General features: G+C 40.9%; 2 protein-coding genes across 6 annotated transcripts in view; both read left to right on the top strand.

Moving 5' to 3' along the window:
* cryba4 (crystallin, beta A4) overlaps positions 1–6464 on the top strand; it is a 38987-nt gene extending 32523 nt beyond the window's left edge. The window contains exons 1-6 of one of the 5 annotated variants that reach the window (XM_061877207.1): positions 1071–1118; positions 1317–1360; positions 1448–1566; positions 5831–5972; positions 6047–6189; positions 6258–6464. In XM_061877207.1, the coding sequence (XP_061733191.1) occupies positions 1322–1360; positions 1448–1566; positions 5831–5972; positions 6047–6189; positions 6258–6405 (591 nt within the window). In that variant the 5' untranslated portion in view covers positions 1071–1118; positions 1317–1321 and the 3' untranslated portion in view covers positions 6406–6464. Of the gene's footprint in view, positions 1–1070; positions 1210–1314; positions 1361–1447; positions 1567–5830; positions 5973–6046; positions 6190–6257 lie in introns of those variants that run through there. The other 4 variants (XM_061877208.1, XM_061877209.1, XM_061877210.1 and 1 more) reach the window with 4 other exon arrangements.
* Positions 6465–12643: 6179 nt separating this feature from the next.
* grk3 (G protein-coupled receptor kinase 3) overlaps positions 12644–26372 on the top strand; it is a 96600-nt gene continuing 82871 nt past the window's right edge. Inside the window, 1 exon segment of the mRNA XM_061876188.1 lies at positions 12644–13970. Within this exon segment, the coding sequence (XP_061732172.1) occupies positions 13858–13970 (113 nt within the window). The 5' untranslated portion in view covers positions 12644–13857.

The raw sequence follows: 26372 nt of genomic DNA, 5'->3' as shown, positions 1-26372 counted from the left end.
TTTCATGTACTCTATTTACTATACTTTATGTATTTATTTGGATATTTTATGTCAAATTTTATGTTCACATACTCCATTTACTCTACTTCATGTACTCTATGTATTATTTGGATATTTTATGTCATGTTGCTTTTTATTTTCATGTACTTTGTTTACTTTACATTATGTATTTATTTGGACATTTTATGTCATGTTGACTTTTTTTTCCCCATGTACTCCTTTTTATGTACTTTATGTATCTTTTTGGATATTTGATGTCATTTTGCTTTTTATTTTCATGTACTCTGTTTACTTTATGTATATATTTGGATATTTTATGTCATGCTGATTTTTATTTTCATGTATTCTATTACTCTACTTTATGTACTTTATGCATTTATTTGGATATTTTGTGTCATGTTGATTTTTATTTTTCATGTACTCCATTTACTCTATGTATTTATTAGGATATTTTATGTCATGTTGATTTATAATTTCAATAAAATCAACATGACATCAAATATCCATATAAATGCGTAAAGTACATGAAGTAGAGTAAATGGATTACATTAAAAAAATGGACATAAAATATGTACTTAAATACATAAAGTAGAGTAAACGGAGTACATGAAAATAAAAATCGACATGACATAACATATCCCAAAAAATACATAAAGTAGAGTAAATGGAGTACATGAAAATAAAAGTCGACATCAAATATCCAGATAAATACATAAATTGATGTACATTTATTATGATAATATTTTTTTTTTTCGGATTGTATATCAGTTTTCATATTTTGTATTGTAATTGAGGAGATGCTGTATCTTCACATGGTCAGCGACCTCTGACCTTTACCTTCTAATGAGCTCATTTGCATGCTCGGTCTTCATCATGGTCCACACGGCGGTCCCCGGCTGCCAGGTCGCCGTCCCCTTCCCATCTGATAATGTGGCGTCTGCATTTCTAGTGGTCCACGGATTAAAGCCACCTTTGTTGGGGGGGGGGGCACAAAGGAGGCAAGGCCCCGCCCCTCTGCTGAGCGGGCCTTTCAGGATGGCCTGCTGCCAGGGGAGGCTTTAAAAGGGAGGGGGCGCCAGGCTGCTCTCACTCTCAGCAGCAAGGAGCATCAGAGCAAGGTGAGTGCCCACCGCCCGCCCAGACCCCCTCATTCAGCAGTGCCTGGACCCCCAGCGTGGGGTCAAAAATGAAGCTCCCATGCAGGTGAAGGTGGGCCCCCATGCAAACAGACCCTGGCAGTCTGGTTGGGATAGTTGTGCCTCTTTAGAACTTTTCCAACGTGGCTTCCTGGTTCTGACCCGTGTCTCTGCTTGCAGACATCATGACTCACCACTGCACCAAGTTCTCTGGACACTGGAAGGTGGGTGAGGAGCGCCACACTCTATGGCCACTTCATTAGGAACAGCAATGACCAGGACGCGCTTACTCTGTGACCTCTCTGGCGTAGATCATCGTGTTCGACGAGGAGTGCTTCCAGGGCCGCCGCCATGAGTTCACGTCCGAGTGCAGCAACGTGATGGAGTTGGGCTTCGAGACCGTGCGCTCCCTGCGGGTGGAGAGTGGAGCGTGAGTGTCCAACAATGTCCAACAACAATGTGTAATAATGTCCAACTACAATGTCTAACAACAATGCCAAACAACAATATCCGGCAATGTCTTACAATGTTTTAATCATGTCTAACAATACCAAACTATGTGTAACCATGTCTGAACGGTGTCTAACAATGTCCAACAATGATGTGTAACACTGTTTACTTTGTATGTCCCACAACAATGTTTCATGTCTAACAACAATGGCTGACAATATCTAACAACAATGCCAAACAACAATATCCAACAATGTCTTACATTTTTTTAATCATGTCCAACAATGCCAAACTATGTGTAACCATGTCTTAACGGTGACTAACAATGTCCAACAACAATGTGTAAGAATGTTTAACTATGTCCAACAACAATGTTTCATGTCTAACAACAATGGGTGATACTATCTAACAACAATGCCAAACAACAATGTCTAACAATGTGTAACAATGTCCAACAACAATGTCTAACAATGTGTAACAATGTCCAACAACAATGTGTAACAATGTGTAACAATGTCCAACAACAATGTTTCATGTCTAACAACAATGGGTGACACTATCTAACAACAATGCCAAACAACAATGTCTAACAATGTCCAACAACAATGTTTCATGTCTAACAACAATGGGTGATACTATCTAACAACAATGCCAAACAACAATGTCTAACAATGTCCAACAACAATGTGTAACAATGTCCAACAACAATGTTTCATGTCTAACAACAATGGGTGATACTATCTAACAACAATGCCAAACAACAATGTCTAACAATGTGTAACAATGTCCAACAACAATGTGTAACAATGTCCAACAACAATGTTTCATGTCTAACAACAATGGGTGATACTATCTAACAACAATGCCAAACAACAATGTCTAACAATGTCCAACAACAATGTTTCATGTCTAACAACAATGGGTGATACTATCTAACAACAATGCCAAACAACAATGTCTAACAATGTGTAACAATGTCCAACAACAATGTGTAACAATGTGTAACAATGTCCAACAACAATGTTTCATGTCTAACAACAATGGGTGATACTATCTAACAACAATGCCAAACAACAATGTCTAACAATGTGTAACAATGCCAAACAACAATGTCTAACAATGTGTAACAATGTCCAATAATGTGTAACAATGTCCAACAACAATGTTTCATGTCTAACAACAATGGGTGATACTATCTAACAACAATGCCAAACAACAATGTCTAACAATGTGTAACAATGTCCAATAACAATGTGTAACAATGTCCAATAATGTGTAACAATGTCCAACAACAATGTTTCATGTCTAACAACAATGGGTGATACTATCTAACAACAATGCCAAACAACAATGTCTAACAATGTGTAACAATGTCCAACAACAATGTCTAACAATGTCCAACAACAATGTGTAACAATGTCCAACAACAATGTTTCATGTCTAACAACAATGGGTGATACTATCTAACAACAATGCCAAACAACAATGTCTAACAATGTGTAACAATGTGTAACAATGTCCAATTATGTGTAACGATGTCCAACAATGTCTTACAACTTTTAATCATGTCTAATAATGCCAAATTATGTCTAATGGTGTATGACAATGTCCAACAATAATGTGTAACAGTGTCTAAGTATGTCTAACAACAATGTCTCACAATGTCTCACAATGTAAGACAATGTGTAACAATGCCCATCAACTTGTAACCATGTGGAATAGTGTACAACAATGTCCATCAATAGTGTGTAACAATGTTTAAAAATGTCTTAATGTGTAACAATGTCTGGCAACAATGTCTAACAATGTCCAACAATTTTTAAAAATGTCTTGACAATTTGTAACAATGTCTGGCAACAATGTCCAACAACAATGTCTAACAGTGTCCAATAAGGTGCAACAATGTTTAAAAAATGTCTTAACAATGTCTGGCAACAATGTCTAACAATGTCCAACAATGTTTAAAAATGTCTTAACAATTTGTAACAAAGTCTAGCAACAATATCTGACAACAATGTCCCATGTCTAAAAATGTGTAACAATGTCTAACAACAATGTGTAATAATGTTTAAAATGTCTAAATGTTTAACAATGACAATGACCAACAGTGTTTAACAACAATGTTTAAAATGTTTGACAAAAATGTCCAATAATGTTTAAATTGCGTAACACTGTCTAACAATGTTTTAAATGTCTAACACCAATGTTTAACAACAATGTTCAACAACAATGTCTGGCAATACCCAACAATGTTTAAACAGGTCTTACAACGTCTAACAACATTGTGTAGCGATGTCCAACAATGTTTAAAAATGTCTAACAACAATGTTTAAAAATGTCTAACAACAATGTTTAAAAATGTCTAACAACAATGTTTGACAACAATGTTTAAAGATGTCTAACAACAATGTTTGACAACAATGTTTAAAGATGTCTAACAACAATGTTTGACAACAATGTTTAAAGATGTCTAACAACAATGTTTGACAACAATGTCTAGCAACAACAATGTCTCACAACAATGTTTGACAACAATGTCTAACAACAATGTCTAACAACAATAGTGTTTGACAACAATGTCTAAACAGGTCTAACAGTGTGTAACAACAATGTCTAAACCGGTCTAACAGTGTGTAACAACAATGTCTAAACTAACAGTGTGTAACAACAATGTCTAAACCGGTCTAACAGTGTGTAACAACAATGTCTAAACCGATCTAACAGTGTGTAACAACAATGTTTAAACAGGTCTAACAGTGTGTAACAACAATGTCTAAACCGGTCTAACAGTGTGTAACAACAATGTCTAAACCGGTCTAACAGTGTGTAACAACAATGTCTAAACTAACAGTGTGTAACAACAATGTCTAAACCGGTCTAACAGTGTGTAACAACAATGTCTAAACAGGTCTAACAGTGTGTAACAACAATGTCTAAACTAACAGTGTGTAACAACAATGTCTAAACCGGTCTAACAGTGTGTAACAACAATGTCTAAACCGGTCTAACAGTGTGTAACAACAATGTCTAAACCGGTCTAACAGTGTATAACAACAATGTCTAAACTAACAGTGTGTAACAACAATGTCTAAACTAACAGTGTGTAACAACAATGTCTAAACTAACAGTGTGTAACAACAATGTCTAACCCGGTCTAACAGTGTGTAACAACAATGTCTAAACCGGTCTAACAGTGTATAACAACAATGTCTAAACTAACAGTGTATAACAACAATGTCTAAACAGGTCTGACAGTGTGTAACAACAATGTCTAAACCGGTCTAACGGTGTGTAACAACAATGTTTAAACCCGTCTAACAGTGTGTAACAACAATGTCTAAACTAACAGTGTGTAAGAACAATGTCTAAACAGGTCTAACAGTGTGTAACAACAATGTCTAAACAGGTCTAACAGTGTGTAACAACAATGTCTAAACTAACAGTGTGTAACAACAATGTCTAAACAGGTCTAACAGTGTGTAACAACAATGTCTAAACTAACAGTGTGTAACAACAATGTCTAAACAGGTCTAACAGTGTGTAACAACAATGTCTAAACTAACAGTGTGTAACAACAATGTCTAAACAGGTCTAACAGTGTGTAACAACAATGTCTAAACAGGTGTGACAGTGTGTAACAACAAAGTCTAAACAGGTCTAACAGTGTGTAACAACAAAGTCCGAACAGGTGTGACAGTCTGTAACAACAATGTCTAAACAGGTCTAACAGTGTGTAACAACACTGTCTAAACAGGTGTAACAGTGTGTAACAACAAAGTCTAAACAGGTGTGACAGTGTGTAACAACAATGTCTAAACAGGTCTGACAGTGTGTAACAACAAAGTCTAAACAGGTCTAAAAGTGTGTAACAACAAAGTCTAAACAGGTCTAAAAGTGTGTAACAACAAAGTCTAAACAGGTGTGACAGTGTGTAACAACAATGTCTAAACAGGTCTAAAAGTGTGTAACAACAAAGTCCAAACAGGTCTAACAGTGTGTAACAACAATGTCTAAACATGTGTGACAGTGTGTAACAACAATGTCTAAAAAGGTCTAAAAGTGTGTAACAACAATGTCTAAACAGGTGTGACAGTGTGTAACAACAATGTCTAAACCGGTCTAACAGTGTGTAACAACAATGTCTAAACATGTGTGACAGTGTGTAACAACAAAGTCTAAACAGGTGTGACAGTGTGTAACAACAATGTGTAACAACAATGTCCTGGGTTCTGTATTCCTTGCAGCTGGGTGGGTTACGAGCACGCCTCCTTCCAGGGCCAGCAGTTGGTTCTTGAGCGCGGCGAGTACCCGCAGTGCGACGCCTTCGGCGGAAGCAACGCCTACCACATCGAGAGGTTGACCTCCTTCCGGCCCATCGCATGCGCCGTGAGTGGCGACCACGCCGAGAACCGTGGAACCTTCCCGAGTCCACCTGAGCGTCTCCTTTTTGTCCCCCGCAGAACCACCGAGAGTGCCGCATGACCATCTTTGAGCGGGAGAACTTCCTGGGTCGCAAAGGCGAGCTGAGCGACGACTACCCCTCCCTGCAGGCCATGGGCTGGTGCAACAACGAAGTGGGCTCTCTGCGGGTCCAGTCGGGAGCGTGAGTGACCTCTGACCCCTCGCCTCTCCCGGCGCCGCGCTTTCTGACACCCGCCCGTCTCTCTACAGCTTCGTGTGCTACCAGTACCCCGGTTACCGTGGTTACCAGTACATCATGGAGTGCGACCGTCACTGCGGCGAGTACAAACACTTCAAGGAGTTCGGCTCCCACAGCCAGACCCCCCAGATCCAGTCCATCCGCCGCATCCAACAGTGACCCTTAACCTTTGACCCCCGCTGCTTTCCAGCTGAATAAACTGTTTTTCCTAAACATCAGAGACATTTCTTTCATTTCATCTCATTCAACTATAAATACTGCATTGATGTTTTACTCCATTTGTACCACACAGACTTCAAAGTGGACGTCACATGGCAGCACGTAGAAATTACAATTTTCATTAATCTACTAATAATAGTAGTAATGCATTATCGGACTTGCCAACCTTGAGACCTCCGATTTCGGGACGTGGGCGTGGGGGCGTGGTCGGGGGTGGGGCGGGGGCGTGGTTAAGAGGGGAGGAGTATATTTACGGCTAGATTCACCAAGTCAAGTATTTCATAAATATATATATATATATATCCATCCATCCATTTTCTACCGCTAATTCCCTTTGGGGGCGCTGGTGCCTATATATATATATATATATATATATATATATATATATATATATATATATATATATATATATATAAGAAATACTTGACTTTCAGTGAATTCTAGCCATATATATATATATATATCCATCCATTTTCTACCGCTTATTCCCTTTGGGGTCGCGGGGGTGCTGGTGCCTATATATATATATATATATATATATATATATATATATATATATCCATCCATTTTCTACCGCTTATTCCCTTTTGGGGTTGCGGGGGGCGCTGGCGCCTATCTCAGCTACAATCGGGCGGAAGGTGGGGTACACCCTGGACAAGTATATTTATTTTATTATATATATATATATATATATATATATATATATATATATATATAGATATATATATATATATATATATATATATAGATATATATATATAAGAAATACTTGACTTTCAGGGAATTCTAGCCATATATATATATATTCATCCATTTTCTACCGCTTATTCCCTTTGGGGTCGCGGGGGTGCTGGTGCCTATATATATATATATATATATATATATATATATATATATATCCATCCATTTTTTGGGGGGGTTGCGGGGGGCGCTGGCGCCTATCTCAGCTACAATTGGGCGGAAGGCGGTGTACACCCTGGACAAGTATATTTATTTTATTATATATATATATATATATATATATATATATATATAAGAAATACTTGAATTTCATCCATCCATCCATCCATTTTCTACCGCTTATTCCCTTTTGGGGTCGCGGGGGGCGCTGGTGCCTATCTCAGCTACAATCGGGCGGAAGGCGGGGTACACCCTGGACAAGTATATTTATTTTATTATATATATATATATATATATATATATATATACGGCGTGCCGCAGTGGGAGAGTGGCCGTGCGCAACCCGAGGGTCCCTGGTTCAAATCCCACCTAGTACCAACCTCGTCATGTCCGTTGTGTCCTGAGCAAGACACTTCACCCTTGCTCCTGATGGGTGCTGGTTGGCGCCTTGCATGGCAGCTCCCTCCATCAGTGTGTGAATGTGTGTGTGAATGTGGAAATAGTGTCAAAGCGCTTTGAGTACCTTGAAGGCAGAAAAGCGCTATACAAGTACAACCCATTTATTTATTTATCATTTATATAGAAGAAATACTTGAATTTCCGTGTTCATTTATTTACACATTTACACACACATAACACTCATCTACTCATTGTTGAGTTAAGTCCATCCTTCTTTTTCTTACCATATGCATGTACAGTAGATGGCAGTATTGTCCTGTTTAAGAGTGTCACAACATTGCTGTTTACGGCAGGGAAACTGCTTTACGGTAGACGAAAAGGTGACTGCTGTTGTTGTGTGTTGTTACTGCTCTGGGAGGACGTTAATGAAACTGCCTAAAAACAAACCTACATAAGAAACCAAGCACTCGCCCTCAATCATTCTACAGTTATAACGTCATTGGGCAGACTTGCTGTTTATATTGTGGGAAAGCGGACGTGAAAACGGGCTGTCGACACGTCACTCAGGTCCGCATGGAGCTGGAGGCCACGCCCCCTCCAGCTCCGCCTGAATTTCGGGAGTCTCCCGCAAAATCCGGGAGGGTTGGCAAGTATGTGCATTATAGTTATAACCACCAAAGCTTTTATTATAAACAAGATGCTGACATTCGCCGTTGTTGGGAGCAATTTTTGTTAGCAAATGAGATATTATCATCACACTTCAACATCTCTAACATGTAAATACTGCCTCTATGCCAGGTCAGCATTACAAAGGTGAACATGTTTGTAATTGTCTTAACCTGGTTAAAAAATATAGGTTAAAAAAATATATCAATGTACATTTAAATTAGAAAGCGAAGGCTTAGCGCTGTAGGCAGGAACAGGAAGTAGAAAGGGTGGCTACGTTGTTACACCTTGTTTCCACTTGGTCCGCACAGTAACAAACAAGTTTAGCGCCACTTAGAGGCAAATTCAATCGGCGAAAATGTGGCTCACTGGCCAAAAAATGCCGGGAAGTTGCATTAGCTGGGGTTTGTTGAAATTGCGTGAAATGGTGCGCAAATTCCTGGAAGGACTGATTAGCCTGAAGCTAATGACTATAGTGTCTTAGTTCATATTGTTTGCTTTAAATGTATTTGAAGAGGAATAGAACATTTCAACCCTCAAGGGCCTACAAAGTGCACACAGTGTTTAACTTAAGTAAAGTTTGTTTTGACTGCGCTGCTAAATATGTCATTATTTGATGTTAGTTAACACAACTCCAATCCTTTATTGGTTGTTTTGACACTTTCATTTGACAAAAAGAGAGTCAAAATATTACAAAAAGGCATTAATATGTAGGTGATTGATTTAAATGTGTGGGGGAGATATTTCAAACTTTTTGTATGTAAATATAAATGTTTAATAAAACCTATACCTTGTTTTTAATGAATACTTAGGCCTACTACACAATATTGTATTTTATTGTTGTTCATTATGGTGGCACTTAGTGAAAAAAGTTCGACAACCAATGGTCTCAAACATTTTAGATGCATCAATGTTGGTGTGATCCAATCGAGCCGAGCGGAACCGGTGGTCCGGCTCCAGGCCGCAAGCCGCTCCATGTTTTGGAAGGCCCCAGGGCGAGCTCACTTACATTTAACAAAGAGTCAAAATATTGCAAAAAGTTATTAATATGTAGGTGATTTATTTTAATTTGTGTGGGGGGGAGATTATTTTGCACTTTTTTAAAGTAAATATAATTGTTAAATAAAAACCTATGCCTTGTTTTTAATGAATACTTAGGCCTACTACACAATGCTGTATTGTATTGTTGTTCATTATGAAGGCTCTTGGTGAAAAAAGTTTGACAACAACAGGTCTCAAACATTTAAAGTGCATCAATGTTGGTGTGATCCAAACGAGCCGAGCCGAGTTGAGCGGAACCGGCGGTCCGGCTCCAGGCCGCAAGCCGCTCCATGTTTTGGAAAGCTCTCCCGCAGTGGGAGGAAGTTGAGCCCCAGGGCGAGCTCGCTTACATTTAACAAAGAGTCAAAATATTGCAAAAAGTCATTAATATGTAGGTGATTGATTTTAATATGTATGGGGGGGAGATTATTTTGCACTTTTTTAAAGTAAATATAATTGTTAAATAAAAACCTATGCCTTGTTTTAATGAATACTTAGGCCTATTACACAATGCTGTATTTTATTGTTGTTCATTATGAAGACCAGGGGTAGGGAACCTATGGCTCTAGAGCCAGATGTGACTCTTTTGATGACTGCATCTGGCTCTCGGATAAATCTGAGCTGACATTGCTTAACAGGATTAATAATGAATAATTCCACTTGTAATCACAGTGTTAAAAATAACGTTCAAAATATAAAACATTCTCATGTTTTTTTATGTTCAAGAAGTTGCGTTAATGGTAAGTAGTAATTTATTTATTAGTGGTTAGTGTTGGGCTTGCCCTCCTGGGGGTTTTTCAGACCACCAAACATCGACATGAGAGCCTGGCTCCAGCCCCAACCCTGTCTATCCTCCTGGCTGCTGCTTATAACAGAGCGACAGGTGATTAGATAAAAAGGCCCAGGTGGGCCCTCTACGCACCTGTCGCTGATTTCGAGGCCGGTCCTGACAACATCCCGCTTTGCTGCAGGCCCGCAGGCCACGCCCTTTCCCCAGTTTGCTTCAGAATAACAATGTTATTGCAAAGAATAAGAGACTTATTATACTCTGGAAATGTTGGTCTTACTTAAAAATGCACGCGTTTAGTTGTGTTCAGTGGTAAAAAAAATATTATATGGCTCTTAGGGAAAAACATTTTAAAATATTTGGCTTCTTAGCTCTCTCGGCCAAAAAGGTTCCCGACCCCTGATGAAGGCTCTTAGTGAAAAAAGTTTGACAACAACAGGTCTCAAACATTTAAGGTGCATCAATGTTGGTGTGATCCAATCGAGCCGAGCCCAGTTGAGCGAAACAGGCGGTCCGGCTCAAAGGCTGCGAGCCGCTCCGGGTTTTGGAAGGCTCTCTCGCTGCAGTGGGAGGAAGTTGAGCCACAGGTCGAGAGAGCTCCCTTACATTTAACAGAGTCAAAACATTACAAAAAGTTATTAATATGTAGGTGATTGATTTAAATTTGTGTAGGGGAGATTATTTTGCACTTTTTGTAGGTAAATATAAATGTTAAATAAAACCTATGTCTTGTTTTTAATGAATACGTAGGCCTACTACACTATACTGTGTTTTATTGTTGTTCATTATGGTGGCACTTTGTGAAAAATGTTTGACAACCACTGGTCTCAAAGATTTTAGATAGAATAGAATAGAATAGAATGGACTTTATTGTCATTATATTTGCATATATTGAGATTAAAGACTCCAATTTAAGATGCGGTAGTGGGAACAAATATGGGGTGAAATAAATAACACAAGAGGCATACAAAGGAAAAAAAACTAACAAATTGAAATAAACAGACTACTATCCAATAAAAATTATAAACAATTCTGTACAATATACAAAACACTACACAAATACAAAATACTGAACAATTTACAGAACAAGACAAGAGCAAGGAAGGAATAAATAACAATCAGTGTCTGATGTGTTGCACTCGAAGGGTAGTATTGCACAGTAGGGTATTGTATAGGGGGGAATTATTATAGTTATAAGTTAGAGCAGTGGTCCCCAACCACCGGGCTGCAGAAGAATTTTTTATTAATTTTTATTTAAAAAAATATATATATATATATTAAAACAACATAAAAAAACACGGTGGGAGAGGGGTTAGTGCGTCTGCCTCACAATACGAAGTTCCTGCAGTCCTGGGTTCAAATCCAGGCTCGGGATCTTTCTGTGTGGAGTTTGCATGTTCTCCCCGTGAATGCGTGGGTTCCCTCTGGGTACTCCGGCTTCCTCCCACTTCCAAAGACATGCACCTGGGGATAGGTTGATTGGCAACACTAAATTGGCCCTAGTGTGTGAATGTGAGTGTGAATGTTGTCTGTCTGTCTGTGTTGGCCCTGCGATGAGGTGGCGACTTGTCCAGGGTGTACCCTGCCTTCCGCCCGATTGTAGCTGAGATAGGCGCCAGCGCCCCCCGCGACCCCAAAAGGGAATAAGCGGTAGGAAAATGGATGGATGGAGATTAAAGACTCCAATTTAAGGTGTGGTAGTGGGAATAAATATGGGGTGAAATAAATAACACAAGAGGTATACAAAGGAAAAAAACTAACAATTAAAATAAACATACTACTATCCGATAAAAATAATAAACAATTCTGTACAATATACAAAACACTATAGAAATACAAAATACTGAACAATTTACAGAACAAGACAAGAGCAAGGAAGGAATAAATAACAATCAGTGTCTGACGTGTTGCACTCGAAGGGTAGTATTGCACAGTAGGGTATTGTATAGGGGGGAATTATTATAGTTATACGTTAGAGCAGTGGTCCCCAACCACCGGGCCGCAGAATAATTTTTTATTAATTTTTATTTAAAAAAAAATATATTAAATCAACATAAAAAACACAATATACACTTACAATTAGTGCACCAACCACAAAAACCTCCGTTTTTCATGACACAGAAAAATAATAATAAAATAAAATAAAAGGAGGGGGACAAATTATTAAGCGTTGACCGGTCCGCGGATACAAAAAGGTTGGGGACCACAGTTAGAGTTCAACATGGTGACAGATGCATCAATGTTGGTTTGATCCACAGGGGCGCCGCTAAGGATTTTGGGCCCCATGAGAAGAATCTTTACAGGATCCCCCAACACATCATTTCATATAATTTCATCATCATCATGGGCCCCTAGAATCCGTCTCCTTTTCGGCGCCCCTGGTGATCCAATCGAGCCGAGCAGAGTTGAGCGGAACCGGCTGTCCGGCTCCAAGGCCGCGAGCCGCACCGGGTTTTGGAAGGCTCTCCCGCCGCAGTGGGAGGAAGTTGAGCCACAGGGCGAGCTCACAGCCGCGTTAGTGAAAACAGAGAAAAAAAAACACGGAGAAGCGGGGCTAGCAGAGGACAAGCACGGTACCGGACATCGCGAGCCCCGTAGAGAGGACACCCTCCCTCCCCCCACACCCGGACATTGAGCGGCTGCACGGCCAGCCTTGCAGGAAGGAGTCGCCCGGAGCTGACGGAGCACGACGACCTGCACCCCCCCCCCCCGTGTGATTGTGGAGCTCAGTGCGGTCGACGAGACGCCGGCGCGGGACACTTAAGCGCCACATCCTGCCTTAGTTCGTGTTTTTTTTTTTTTTGCTTAGTTTGTCCGCCATTTGGCTCCAAAGTTCCGAGCGCCCCCTCCCCCTCCTCCGGCGTCACTGGCAGCCCCCAGGCAGCCCTCCGCGCTGGCTGCCCCGGCGACGAAGCTCCCCGAACGCTCGGCCTAGCTCGGCGAGCAGCGGTGGAAGCTGCGCGGGGGACACTTTTAACACACTTAAAAGGGCCGGTGGATGTGTTTTTTTTTTTTTTTTGGTTGTTATTTTTTGGGGGGCGGGGGTGGTAGTGGACAACCGCAACCTGACTCCGAGCTGCCGGCTAGCAGCTAACCCCGCTAGCCTGTTAGCTCCGCAGCTAGCCGCATGCTAGCTAGCAAAGCAAACATCGACGTCCGCCTTCTGACGTGATCGAGCGTCGCAGAGGGACTTTGCCTCCGGGGCTCCTCAGTCCGGGAGCACACAAGAAGCACACCGCGGGTGGCGGCAGGCGGACTGCGTGGCATGCGAAAGGAGGCGCGCTAGCTTGGAAGACATTAACGGATCAGTCTCACCTGCCGGGAACAAACACACCTTGACGGCGTTGACGTTGCTCCCCGGGGACGGATGCTGCATCGGGGGCGAGGGAGCGCGCACCACCGCCGCCTTTAAATGGGATTAGAAGACCGCCGTAGAATCTTTGATTAAATGGGATTAAAAGAACTGTTCTCTCCGGCATTAAACACAAGGATGAGAGTCTGAGGACACCGAGGCCCCCCCACCCCGGGACATTGATGGTGGTCACATCTGGCGGAGGACCTCCCGTGTTTTTCAAGCCCGTTCGCAGCCGCTGAGAAAGATGGCGGACCTGGAGGCAGTGCTGGCTGATGTCAGCTACTTGATGGCGATGGAGAAGAGCAAGTCCACGCCTGCAGCCAGAGCCAGCAAGAAGATCATCCTGCCCGAGCCCAGGTAACACGCCGCGCGGGATTGGAATGGTCTTCAGGGGGATGGTGCAAAGAAGTCCAGGGTGGTTGTCGCCCTTTCAACAGTTAACACATAATGGCACACAAACAACAAGTACACTCTAAATCAGGGGTCGGGAACCTTTTTGGCTGAAAAGCCAAATAGTTTAAAATGTATTTCCGTAAGAGCCGTATAATATTGTTAACCCTGAATACAGCTGATGACATATTAAACAGACAAGAAGCAAGGAATTAAACAGAGACAGGATTCAGTTCAGCTCAATGAGGAGAAACGTGTAGACCTGTACCCTTGTGCAGTGTCGTCCCAGGCTTTGACAAGAGAATCCTACGCCTCCTATTTTATTTGGACAACTAAATGTGTGCATCTCTTATTTTTTTTAATAACATTGTTATTCTGAAGCGAACCAATAATAAACAAAATACTTTTGACCATTAATGCGACTTCTTGAACAGGTGCGATAGAAAGGGATGGATGGATTAACATGCATGGGAATGTTTTATATTTTGAACTTTGTTTTTGACAATGTGATTACTAGCGGACATATCCATTACTTATCGTGTTAAGCAATGTCAGCTAAGGGAGCCAGACACAGTCATCAAAAGAGCCACATCTGGCCTCTAGAGCCATAGGTTCCCTACCCCTGCACTAAATTGTGTGGAACCTCTAAAAACAAACCATCTAGTCCAGGGGTCACCAACCTTTTTGAAACCGAGACCTACTTCTTGGGTACTGATTAATGCCAAGGGCTACCAGTTTGATACACACTTAAATACATTGCCAGAACGAGCCAATTTGCTCAATTTACCTTTAACTCTATGTTATTGTTAATTATTAATGATATTTATCTTTGTGAAAACACTGATCAGCATAATGATTTCTAACAATAAATATGTATAGAAAAAGATAAATATCAAAACTAAAAAAATGTGTATTTCTGTCTGTCATTCCGTGGTACATTTTTTTTCCTTCTACGGAAGGTTTTTTGTAGAGAATAAATGGTGAAAAAAACACTTAATTGAACGGTGTAAAAGAGGAGAAAGCAGGAAAAAAATGAAAATTACATTTTGAAACATAGTTTATTTTAAATTTCGACTCTTTAAAATTCAAAATTCAACCGAAAAAAATGAAGAGAAAAACTAGCTAATTCTAATCTTTTTGAAAAAATTAAAAAATAATTTATGGAACATCATTATTAATTTTTCCTGATTAAGATTAATTTTAGAATGTTGATGACATGTTTTAAATAGGTTAAAATCCAATCTGCATTTTGTTAGAATTTATAACAAATTGGAACAAGCTATATTTCTAACAAAGACAAATCATTATTTCTTCTTGATTTTCCAGAACAAAATTTTAAAAATAAATTCAAAAGACTTTGAAATAAGATTTAAATTTGATTCTATAAATTTTCTAGATTTGCCAAAATATTTTTTTTTCATTTTAATTATAAGTTTGAAGTAATATTTCACAAATATTCATCGAATAAACAGAAGCTAAAATGAAGAATTTAATTAAAATGTATTTATTATTCTTTACAATAAATAAAAAAATACTTAAAAATTGATTTAAATTGTCCGGAAAGAAGAGGAAGGAATTTAAAAAGTATTTTTAAGGTTGTATTTTTTCTCTAAAATTGTCTCTTATGAAAGTTATAAGAAGCGACGTAAAAAAATAAATGAATTTATTTAAACAAGTGAAGGGGGCGGCATGGCTCGGTTGGTAGAGTGGCCGTGCCAGCAACTTGAGGGTTGCAGGTTCGATTCCCGCTTGTGCCATCCTAGTTACTGCTGTTGTGTCCTTGGGCAAGACACTTTATCCACCTGCTCCCAGTGCCACCCACACTGGTTTAAATGTCACTTAGATATTGGGTGTCACTATGTAAAGCGCTTTGAGTCACTTGAGAAAAGCGCTATATAAAATATAATTCACTTCACTTCAAGACCAAGTCTTTAAAATATTTTCTTGGATTTTCAAATTCTATTTGAGTTTTGTCTCTCTTAGAATTAAAAATGTCGAGCAAAGCGAGACCAGCTTGCTAGTAAATAAATACAATTTAAAAAATAGTGGCAGCTCACTGGTAAGTGCTGCTATTTGAGCTATTTTTAGAACAGGCCAGCGGGCGACTCATCTGGTCCTTATGGGCTACTTGGTGCCCGCGGGCACCGCGTTAGTGACCCCTGCACTAAATGCATGCTGCATTGTGGGGATGTTGCGGTGTCGGAACCTCCAAGAACAAACAATCTAGTCTAAACAAGAAATACAACCTACACTTTCAGTTAATACTAAATAAACACAATATTATCGCCGATACTAATATTACTATTGATATTTCCTGTAATTTCACATTTTTCTCATAAGATTATGATGTTCTTGTATTATTACATTTGAATTTTCCATAAGTAGAATTTTATTACCAATACTATTACTATTTTTATCTACTGCAATTGCAACTTTTTCGGGGGTGCAAAATTCAATATTTTCCTTCTTAAAATGTTATTCCAAATCATTCAACCTTTTTACCAAAACCATTATTACAATTTGTATATCCTGCAGTTGCAGCTTTTTTTCTAGCAAACTAAAATGTTTTGTCACAATATTGCAATTTGATTCTCAATAAATACAATTTTATTACCAATACCAATATTACTATTTTTATCTCCAGCAATTGCAACTTTTTTTTCCCACAAAATTACTTTCCTTACATTATTACAATTTTATTCCAAATCATACAACCTTCTTACCATTACTAATATCACTATTTTTATATCGTCCAAATATTTTCTTCATATTACAACGATTTTATTCTCAATATATACAATCTTATTACCGATACTAACATTGCTATTTTTATCTCCTGCAATTGCAACATCAAGGTTTCTCTTTGTAATATTGCTATTTGATTCTCAATAAATACAATCTTATTCCCAATACTAATATTACTATTTTTATTTCCTGCGATTTGCAACTTTTTTCTTGCAAAATAAAATGTTTTATTTGTATTTTTATGATTATATTCTCAATAAATAAAATCTTATTACCGACACTAATATTACCATTTTTATCTAGTGTTATTGCACATTTTTATAATAAGATTGATAATTTTCCTCTTGTTGTTATATTATCAATAAATAAAAACTTATAACCAGTGCTAATATTACTTTTTTTGTCTCCTGCGATTGCAACTTTTTTCTTGCAAAATTTATTTTTTTTCTTCATATTATTACAATTTAATTCTCAATAAATACAATCTTATTACCAATGTTAATATTGGAATTTTTATCTCGTGTAATTGCAACATCAATGTATTTCTTTATAATATTATGATCTTATTCTCAAAAAATACAATCTTACCACCAACAATAATATTACCATTTTTATCTTATTGAAACTTTTTCCTCATAAAATTGATAATGTTCCTCTCATTAATATATTTTTTTAATGATCAATAAATACAAACTTATTACAAATAATAATAATACTATTTTTATATTCTGCATTTGCACCTTTTTTCTTGTAAAATTTTTTTTTTCTTCATACTATTACGATTTTATTCATATAACAAGACAACTTTAATCATGTAAAACTTCTTTTTTTTTTCTTGTAAAATTCCATGTTACTTGTAAATGTATCTTTTAATATTCTGTTTTGTTTTTTTAAAGATGAAAGTACATTTTATAACTATTTTATCTTACAATATTCTTAATATTGATACCAATGTCTTGTCGAGCGGCATAGCTCGGTTGGTAGAGGGTTGCAGGTTCGATTCCCGCTTGTGCCATCCTAGTTACTGCCGTTGTGTCCTTGGGCAAGACACTTTACCCACCTGCTCCCGGTGCCACCCACACTGCTTTAAATGTCACTTAGATATTGGGTGTCACTATGTAAAGCGCTTTGAGTCACTTGAGAAAAGCGCTATATAAATATAATTCACTTCACTTCATAAAATTACAACTTATTTTTCTTGTAAAATGACTATTTCTCCTATTTTCCTGAGAGAACTCTCCTGAAGGAATCAATAAAGTACTATCTATCCACTTTATTGTTGTAAAATTCTCAAATCGAAATACAAAAGAAAATAAACAATAGGAGTTTATAAAGTTTGAAAGATTATTTTATTTGAGTAAAGTTTATTATCGGCTGGGGACATCTCTGCGCTGCTGATCCGCCTCCGCTTGGGATGGTTTCCTGCTGGCTCCGCTGTGAACGGGACTCTCGCTGCTGTGTTGGATCCGCTTTGGACTGGACTCTCGCGACTGTGTTGGATCCATTGTGGATTGAACTTTCACAGTATCATGTTAGACCCGCTCGACATCCATTGCTTTCCTCCTCTCCAAGGTTCTCATAGTCATCATTGTCACCGACGTCCCACTGGGTGTGAGTTTTCCTTGCCCTTATGTGGGCCTACCGAGGATGTCGTGGTGGTTTGTGCAGCCCTTTGAGACACTAGTGATTTAGGGCTATATAAGTAAACATTGATTGATTGATTGAACTCTTCTACAATGGTGGCACCAGCTTTTGTCTTATCCACTTTGTGTTTGTTGACATATTTTACTTGGAGCGCCAAGTGGTCTATGGAACTATGGAAGAGGGTTTTGTGTAGGATCCTCCATTGCCCTATGGCGCTTATAATATCTACTGAGTGCGATATCCGTACATGTTCGCACCAAAATGAACGTTATAATTGGAAGTACATTAACACCTGTAGTGTGTGAATGTCGGGGATTTCCAAATACAGTCTCGGCACATCAATCAATCATCAATCAATGTTTATTTATATAGCCCCAAATCACAAATGTCTCAATGGACTGCACAAATCATTACGACTACAACATCCTCGGAAGAACCCACAAAAGGGCAAGGAAAACTCACACCCAGTGGGCAGGGAGAATTCACATCCAGTGGGACGCCAGTGACAATGCTGACTATGAGAAACCTTGGAGAGGACCTCAGATGTGGGCAACCCCCCCCCTCTAGGGGACCGAAAGCAATGGATGTCGAGCGGGTCTAACATGATACTGTGAAAGTTCAATCCATAGTGGCTCCAAGACAGCAGTGAGAGTCCCGTCCACAGGAAACCATCTCAAGCGGATCAGCAGCGTAGAGATGTCCCCAACCGATACAGGCGAGCGGTCCATCCTGGGTCCCGACGAGCGGTCCATCCTGGGTCTTGACTCTGGACAGTCAGTACTTCATCCATGGTCATCGGACCGGACCCCCTCCACAAGGGAGGGGGGGACATAGGAGAAAGAAAAGAAGCGGCAGATCAACTGGTCTAAAAAGGAGGTCTATTTAAAGGCTAGAGTATACAGATGAGTTTTAAGATGAGACTTAAATGCTTCTACTGAGGTAGCATCTCGAACTGTTACCGGGAGGGCATTCCAGAGTACTGGAGCCCGAACGGAAAACGCTCTATAGCCCGCAGACTTTTTTTGAGCTCTAGGAATCACTAATAAGCCGGAGTCTTTTGAACGCAGATTTCTTGCCGGGACATATGGTACAATACAATCGGCAAGATAGGATGGAGCTAGACCGTGTAGTATTTTATACGTAAGTAGTAAAACCTTAAAGTCACATCTTAAGTGCACAGGAAGCCAGTGCTGGTGAGCCAGTACAGGTGTAATGTGATCAAACTTTCTTGTTCTTGTCAAAAGTCTAGCAGCCGCATTTTGTACCAACTGTAATCTTTTAATGCTAGACATGGGGAGACCCGAAAATAATACGTTACAGTAATCGAGACGAGACGTAACAAACGCATGGATAAATCAATGATGCTTGATCCAATCAGGCATTGATTGGACAAGTCTTGGTTGAATCACACCTTGATCATCGCGGTGACGTGCAGCCAGATCAGGATGTTTGTCTGACCACGTCACCCGGCTCGGAATGTTTGACAGCAGCCATGCTAATTGACCCCCGGGCGGGCAAACACTGACGCCGCAGGTTAATCCAGGGATTGGCAACGTCCAATCCCTGGATTGGAAAGCGTGAGACCGGGCCAGCGTGCGGCTTTGTCGTCGCATGCTGAGATTACAAGGCTGATTAGCGCGTTAGCGGCCCAAAAGTAGGAAGTGCGGAAAACCCTGGCACGTACAGGAGAACAAGCAACCCAAATACACATCAAAGATGGATTATGGGTGTTCAGCGTCTGAACACAAAATGAATAACATGAAAATATCAACTTTACAGCACTCTTGTTGGCTATTAAGACCGACATTGACTATAACCGCTCTCTTCTCGTTTACTGAACCATAGGGTGCACTGCCGATGAATGGTCTGGTTTTGATCTTTTTTCATATTTAAGGCGCGCTGGATTATAGGGCGCATTAAAGGAGTCTAATATTTCTTTTTTTTTTAAATGTAAAATACTTCCCTGTGGTATACATAACTAACGCTAGGTGACATCATACGCAAATACGGTGTTAGCTTTCACTGTTATGCTGATGACACCCAACTCTACATGCCCCTAAAGCTGACCAACACGCCGGATTGTAGTCAGCTGGAGGCGTGTCTTAATGAAATTAAACAATGGATGTCCGCTAACTTTTTGCAACTTAATGCCAAAAAAACGGAAATGCTGATTATCGGTCCTGCTAGACACCGAACTCTATTTAATAATACAACTCTAACATTTGACAACCAAACAATTAAACAAGGCGACACGGTAAAGAATCTGGGTATTATCTTCGACCCAACTCTCTCCTTTGAGGCACACATTAAAAGCGTTACTAAAACGGCCTTCTTTCATCTCCGTAATATCGCTAAAATTCGCTCCATTCTGTCCACTAAAGACGCCGAGATCATTATCCATGCGTTTGTTACGTCTCGCCTCGATTACTGTAACGTATTATTTTCGGGTCTCCCCATGTCTAGCATTAAAAGATTACAGTTGGTACAAAATGCGGCTGCTAGACTTTTGACAAGAACAAGAAAGTTTGATCACATTACGCCTGTACTGTATATACCTTTATATACATATATACATACATATATACCTGTACTGGCTCACCTGCACTGGCTTCCTGTGCACTTAAGATGTGACTTTAAGGTTTTACTACTTACGTATAAAATACTACACGGTCTAGCTCCATCCTATCTTGCCGATTGTATTGTACCATATGTCCCGGCAAGAAATCTGCGTTCAAAGGACTCCGGCTTGTTAGTGATTCCCAAAGCCCAAAAAAAGTCTGCGGGCTATAGAGCGTTTTCCGTTCGGGCTCCAGTACTCTGGAATGCCCTCCCCGGTAACAGTTCGAGATGCTACCTCAGTAGAAGCATTTAAGTCTCACCTTAAAACTCATTTGTATACTCTAGCCTTTAAATAGACTCCCTTTTTAGACCAGTTGATCTGCTGTTTCTTTTCTTTTTCTTCTATGTCCCACTCTCCCCTGTGGAGGGGGTCCGATCCGGTGGCCATGTACTGCTTGCCTGTGTATCGGCTGGGGACATCTCTGCGCTGCTGATCCGCCTCCGCTTGGGATGGTTTCCTGCTGGCTCCGCTGTGAACGGGACTCTCGCTGCTGTGTTGGATCCGCTTTGGACTGGACTCTCGCGACTGTGTTGGATCCATTGTGGATTGAACTTTCACAGTATCATGTTAGACCCGCTCGACATCCATTGCTTTCCTCCTCTCCAAGGTTCTCATAGTCATCATTGTCACCGATGTCCCACTGGGTGTGAGTTTTCCTTGCCCTTATGTGGGCCGTGGTAGTGGTTTGTGCAGCCCTTTGAGACACTAGTGATTTAGGGCTATATAAGTAAACATTGATTGATTGATTGATGTAATGGTGGTTCTTTGGTCAAAATGTTGCATTGATGATGTTTTACAGACCATCTTCAAGCCGCTTTCTGACAGTCGCCGTTTTGTGGGCGTTCTTATTTACTTGGCTCACCATCCGCAGCGTCTTTTCTCCGTCATATTTGTTGTAGCGGGAGTGGAAGAAGTGTCAAAAGATGGCTCTAACTGTTTTAATGACATTCAGACTTTACTTCAATCAATCAATCAATCAATGTTTACTTATATAGCCCTAAATCACTAGTGTCTCAAAGGGCTGCACAAACCACTACCACATCCTCGGTAGGCCCACATAAGGGCAAGGAAAACTCACACCCAGTGGGACATCGGTGACAATAATGACTATGAGAACCTTGGAGAGGAGGAAAGCAATGGATGTCGAGCTGGTCTAACATGATACTGTGAAAGTTCAACATGATACTGTGAAAGTTCAATCCATAATGGATCCAACACAGTCGCGAGAGTCCTGTCCAAAGCGGATCCAACACAGCAGCGAGAGTCCCGTTCATAGCGGAGCCAGCAGGAAACCATCCCAAGCGGAGGCGGATCAGCAGCGCAGAGATGTCAATCAATAACGGAGCAGCGTCTCCTCATCCGTGGCTCACTAGTGCAACGTCAACGCCGGAAATGTGTCCCGTGAAAAACCGTCCGACCGCAACTCTCTAATAACTAAAGTTCCTTGGGTGAATAATGTAAACTCACTACACAGGTATGTTTTAGTGCTTTCGTGGCATGTTTACTGACAGATATAAGTTAGAACTTAACACTACTTTAAATTACAAATGGCAACAGCGGAGGATGAATGTCTCATAACAAGAAGATAGAGAGAAAAAAGAAACTTATCGACTACGGTGTCGGCACACTACAAAGGCGGACACGCGCACGTTTTCAGGATTCATGCAGATCCCAAATACAGATCAGCAGGTACCAGAAGGTAAGAAAAGCTTTTGCATAATATTGTACCACAAAACGCCAGATAATGTCTTACTTTATAGACACACCATAATAATAATCCGCTCGGGATGCTCTCCTGCTGGCCCCAATATGGACTAGACTCTCAGTATTATGTTAGATCCACTATGGCATGGGTGTCAAACTGTGGCCCGCGGGCCAAAATTGGCCCACCGTTTCATTTCATTTGGCCCTTGAGGCAATATCAAATTAACATTAGAGCTGGCCCGCCGGTAACACCAAATTCCTCGCCAATACTCATACTTGCCAATCCTCCCGATTTTCCCGGGAGACTCCCGAAGTTTAGTGCCCTTCCCGAAAATCTCCCTGGGCAACCATTCTCCCGATTTCCACCCGGACAACAATATTGGGAGTGTGCCTTAAAGGCACTGCCTTTAGCGTCCTCTACAACATGTCGTCACGTCCTCTTTTCCTCCATATAAACAGCGTGTTGGCCAAGTCCCATAATAAATGCGGCTTTCACACACACGTATGCGAATGCCACGCATACTTGCTCAACAGCCATACAGGTCACACTGAGGGTGGCCAAATAAACAACTTTAACATTATTACAAATATGCGCCACACTGTGAACCCACACCAAGAAAAAATGACAAAACACATTTCGGGAGAACACCCGCACCGTAACACAACAAAACAATTACCCAGAACCTCTTGCAGCACTAACTTAACGCTACAATATTCATAAAGTTGATTTTGCACTATTACGTTATATACCTGTAAGCTCTGCCTGTTCCATGGGAGGAAGCCTGAGTACCCGGAGGGAACCCATGCAGTCACGGGGAGAACATGCCAACTCCACAAAGAAAGATCCCGAGCCCGGGATTGAATTTAGGATTACTCAGGAGCTTCGTATTGTGAGGCAGATGCACTAACCCCTGTTCCACCTTGCTGCCCTATTTAAGCCTTACTTGTTCAATATTTATTGCAAAACTAGTTTGGGTCCCTATTAAAAGGTTAATTTGGTCAACCTTGGCCCGCGGCTTTGTTCAGTTTTAATTTTTGGCCCACTCTGTATTTGAGTTTGACACCCCTACACTATGGACTGGACTTTCACAATATTATGCTTGACCCACTCGACGTCCATTGCATCCGGTCTCCCCTAGAGGAAGGGGGGTCACTCACATCTGCGGTCCTCTCCAAGGTTTCTCATAGTCATTCATATTGACATCCCACTGGGTTGTGAGTTTTTCCTTGCCCTTATGTGGGCTCTGAACGGAGGATGTCGTTGTGGATCGTGCAGCCCTTTGAAACACTTGTGAGTTAGGACTATGTAAATAATAACTGATTGATTAATTGATGATGGGCTTCACGGTGGCAGAGGGGTTAGTGCGTCCGCCTCACAATACGAAGGCCCTGAGTAGTCAGGGTTCAATCCCGGGCTCGGGATCTTTCTGTGTGGAGTTTGCATGTCCTCCCCGTGAATGCGTGGGTTCCCTCCAGGTACTCCGGCTTCCTCCCACTTCCAAAGACATGCACCTGGGGATAGGTTGATTGGCAACACTAAATTGGCCCTAGTGTGTGAATGTTGTCTGTCTATCTGTGTTGGCCCTGCGATGAGGTGGCGACTTGTTCAGGGTGTACTCCGCCTTCCGCCCGATTGTAGCTGAGATAGGCACCAGTGACCCCCGCGATCCCAAAGGGAATAAGCGGTAGAAAATGGATGGATGGATGATTGATTGATAATACTACTATGTTGAAGCACATTACAATCCATCAAGCAGTGCGACTTCATAGATTACTAAAGTCGTACTAAAACATTTTGATAGATTTTTGAGCGCGTGTGTAGTGTTCTATATTTTCAATGGAACATATAAAATGTTGGTGTTGTTTACTTGAGTCATATTGCAGTCGACACGTTTCTCTTATGTTTGACTGCCATCTACTGTTCACACCAAATACATTAGGTGCACCAGGTTATAAGGCGCACTGTCGAGTTTTGAGAAAAAATGGATTTTAAGTGCGCTTTATGATCCGGAAAATCCGGTACTTCCTGTTTGCAGTGCTGGGTTTAGGCACCCGTATGCCCTCATTGTTTCACACAGATCAGTCAAAATCAGAAGTGAGGAAATTGCCCAGGTGGTAAACACATACCAGGCGTGGTGGACACGTGCTGTACCGTTTGAATCCGCACCTGTGTGAGCCCCCCAGGGCCACAGTTAAACGTGGCCCCCCCCAACCCCAAGGTCGCACGCCGCTGCCACATTCTCGGCGGGCCAAGGCTTCGTTCTCTAGCGGGGAGGTGAGATGTTTGTCGTCGTCGCCGAGAGCGCCGCCGTGAACCTGCTCCGCTTCGCCGCAGGTCGCCACGTTCCTACGGCAAGCTCAGGCCAGCGTGCTAACAGCCGCCGCGTGCTGACACGGTCCAAAGAGTGCAAGTCATGAAGACGGGCTGTCAAAGAGTGATTACATGCGTACTATCCTAGATAAACTGGAATAATTGTTCTTCTACGCTGCACACATCACGCTTGTGACAAAGATTGACAGTCAAATGTAAGATATGCAGCGTGTGTCTGTGACCGTGTGTGAGAAAGTGTTGATTAAGTAAATATTGAAGCTCTTTAGGAGCGCCCACATGATTAATTAGTTAATTATTTGTTCATTACGTAACAGTTGACACATCAACTGGTCTCCCTGCACTGTGTGGCTCGCGGCCAGGAGTTTGTGTATTTGCTTGTCGGTCAGTTAGTTAGTTAGAAACATAACCTTAATGGCAGATTATGATTAAACCTTTAAAGGGGAACATTATCACAATTTCAAAAGGGTTAAAAACAATAAAAATCAGTTCCCAGTGGCTTGTTGTATTTTTTGAAGTTTTTTTCAAAATTTTACCGGTGTCGGAATATCCCTAAATAAAGCTTTAAAGTGCCTTATTTTCGTTCTCTGCGAAGACACTGGCCATTTCCCTGTGACGTCATACAGTGCTGCCAATGTAAACAAACAATGGGAATACCACAGCAAGATATAGTGACATTAGCTCGGATTCAAACTCGGATTTCAGCGATTTAAGCGATTCAACAGATTACGCATGTATTGAAACAGATGGTTGGAGTATGAAAATATTGAAGAAGAAACCGAAGCTATTGAGCGAATTCATAGCCATAGCATGGCCGAATAGCTGCGTTAGCATCGCCGGTAAAATGTGCGGACCAAACGATCAGGACTTTCGCATCTTTTGACACGGGAGCAACTTAAATCCGTCGATTGGTAAGTGTTTTTTTTCGCATTAAATGTGGGTGGAAGGAAACGTAATATAGTTGCAAATGCATCTACAGGTTATCCATACATCTCTGTACCATGTCTGCTTTAGCACCGCCGGTAAATAGCATGTTAGCGTTGATTAGCGTAGCATGTTAGCATCGGTTAGCTGGCAATCAACATCAACAAAACTCACTTTTGTGATTTCGTTGACTATCGTTGCAAATGCATCTGCAGGTTATCCATACATCTCTGTGCCATGTCTGCCTTAGCATCGCCGGTAAAATGTGGAGACACTCTGGCACATTCAATGGGGGTCTGGCGGCAGACACTTTGGCATCTTGGGGCCAGTGGTGCAACTTGAATCCCTCCCTGTTAGTGTTGTTACACCCTCCGACAACACACCGTCGAGGCATGATGTCTCC

Source organism: Nerophis ophidion, linkage group LG17 (genome assembly GCF_033978795.1).
Source record: "Nerophis ophidion isolate RoL-2023_Sa linkage group LG17, RoL_Noph_v1.0, whole genome shotgun sequence".
In the NCBI taxonomy this organism is placed as follows: Eukaryota; Metazoa; Chordata; class Actinopteri; order Syngnathiformes; family Syngnathidae; genus Nerophis; species Nerophis ophidion.
Note: the sequence above shows the minus strand (reverse complement) of the source record. Positions and strands in the feature narration are given on the sequence as shown.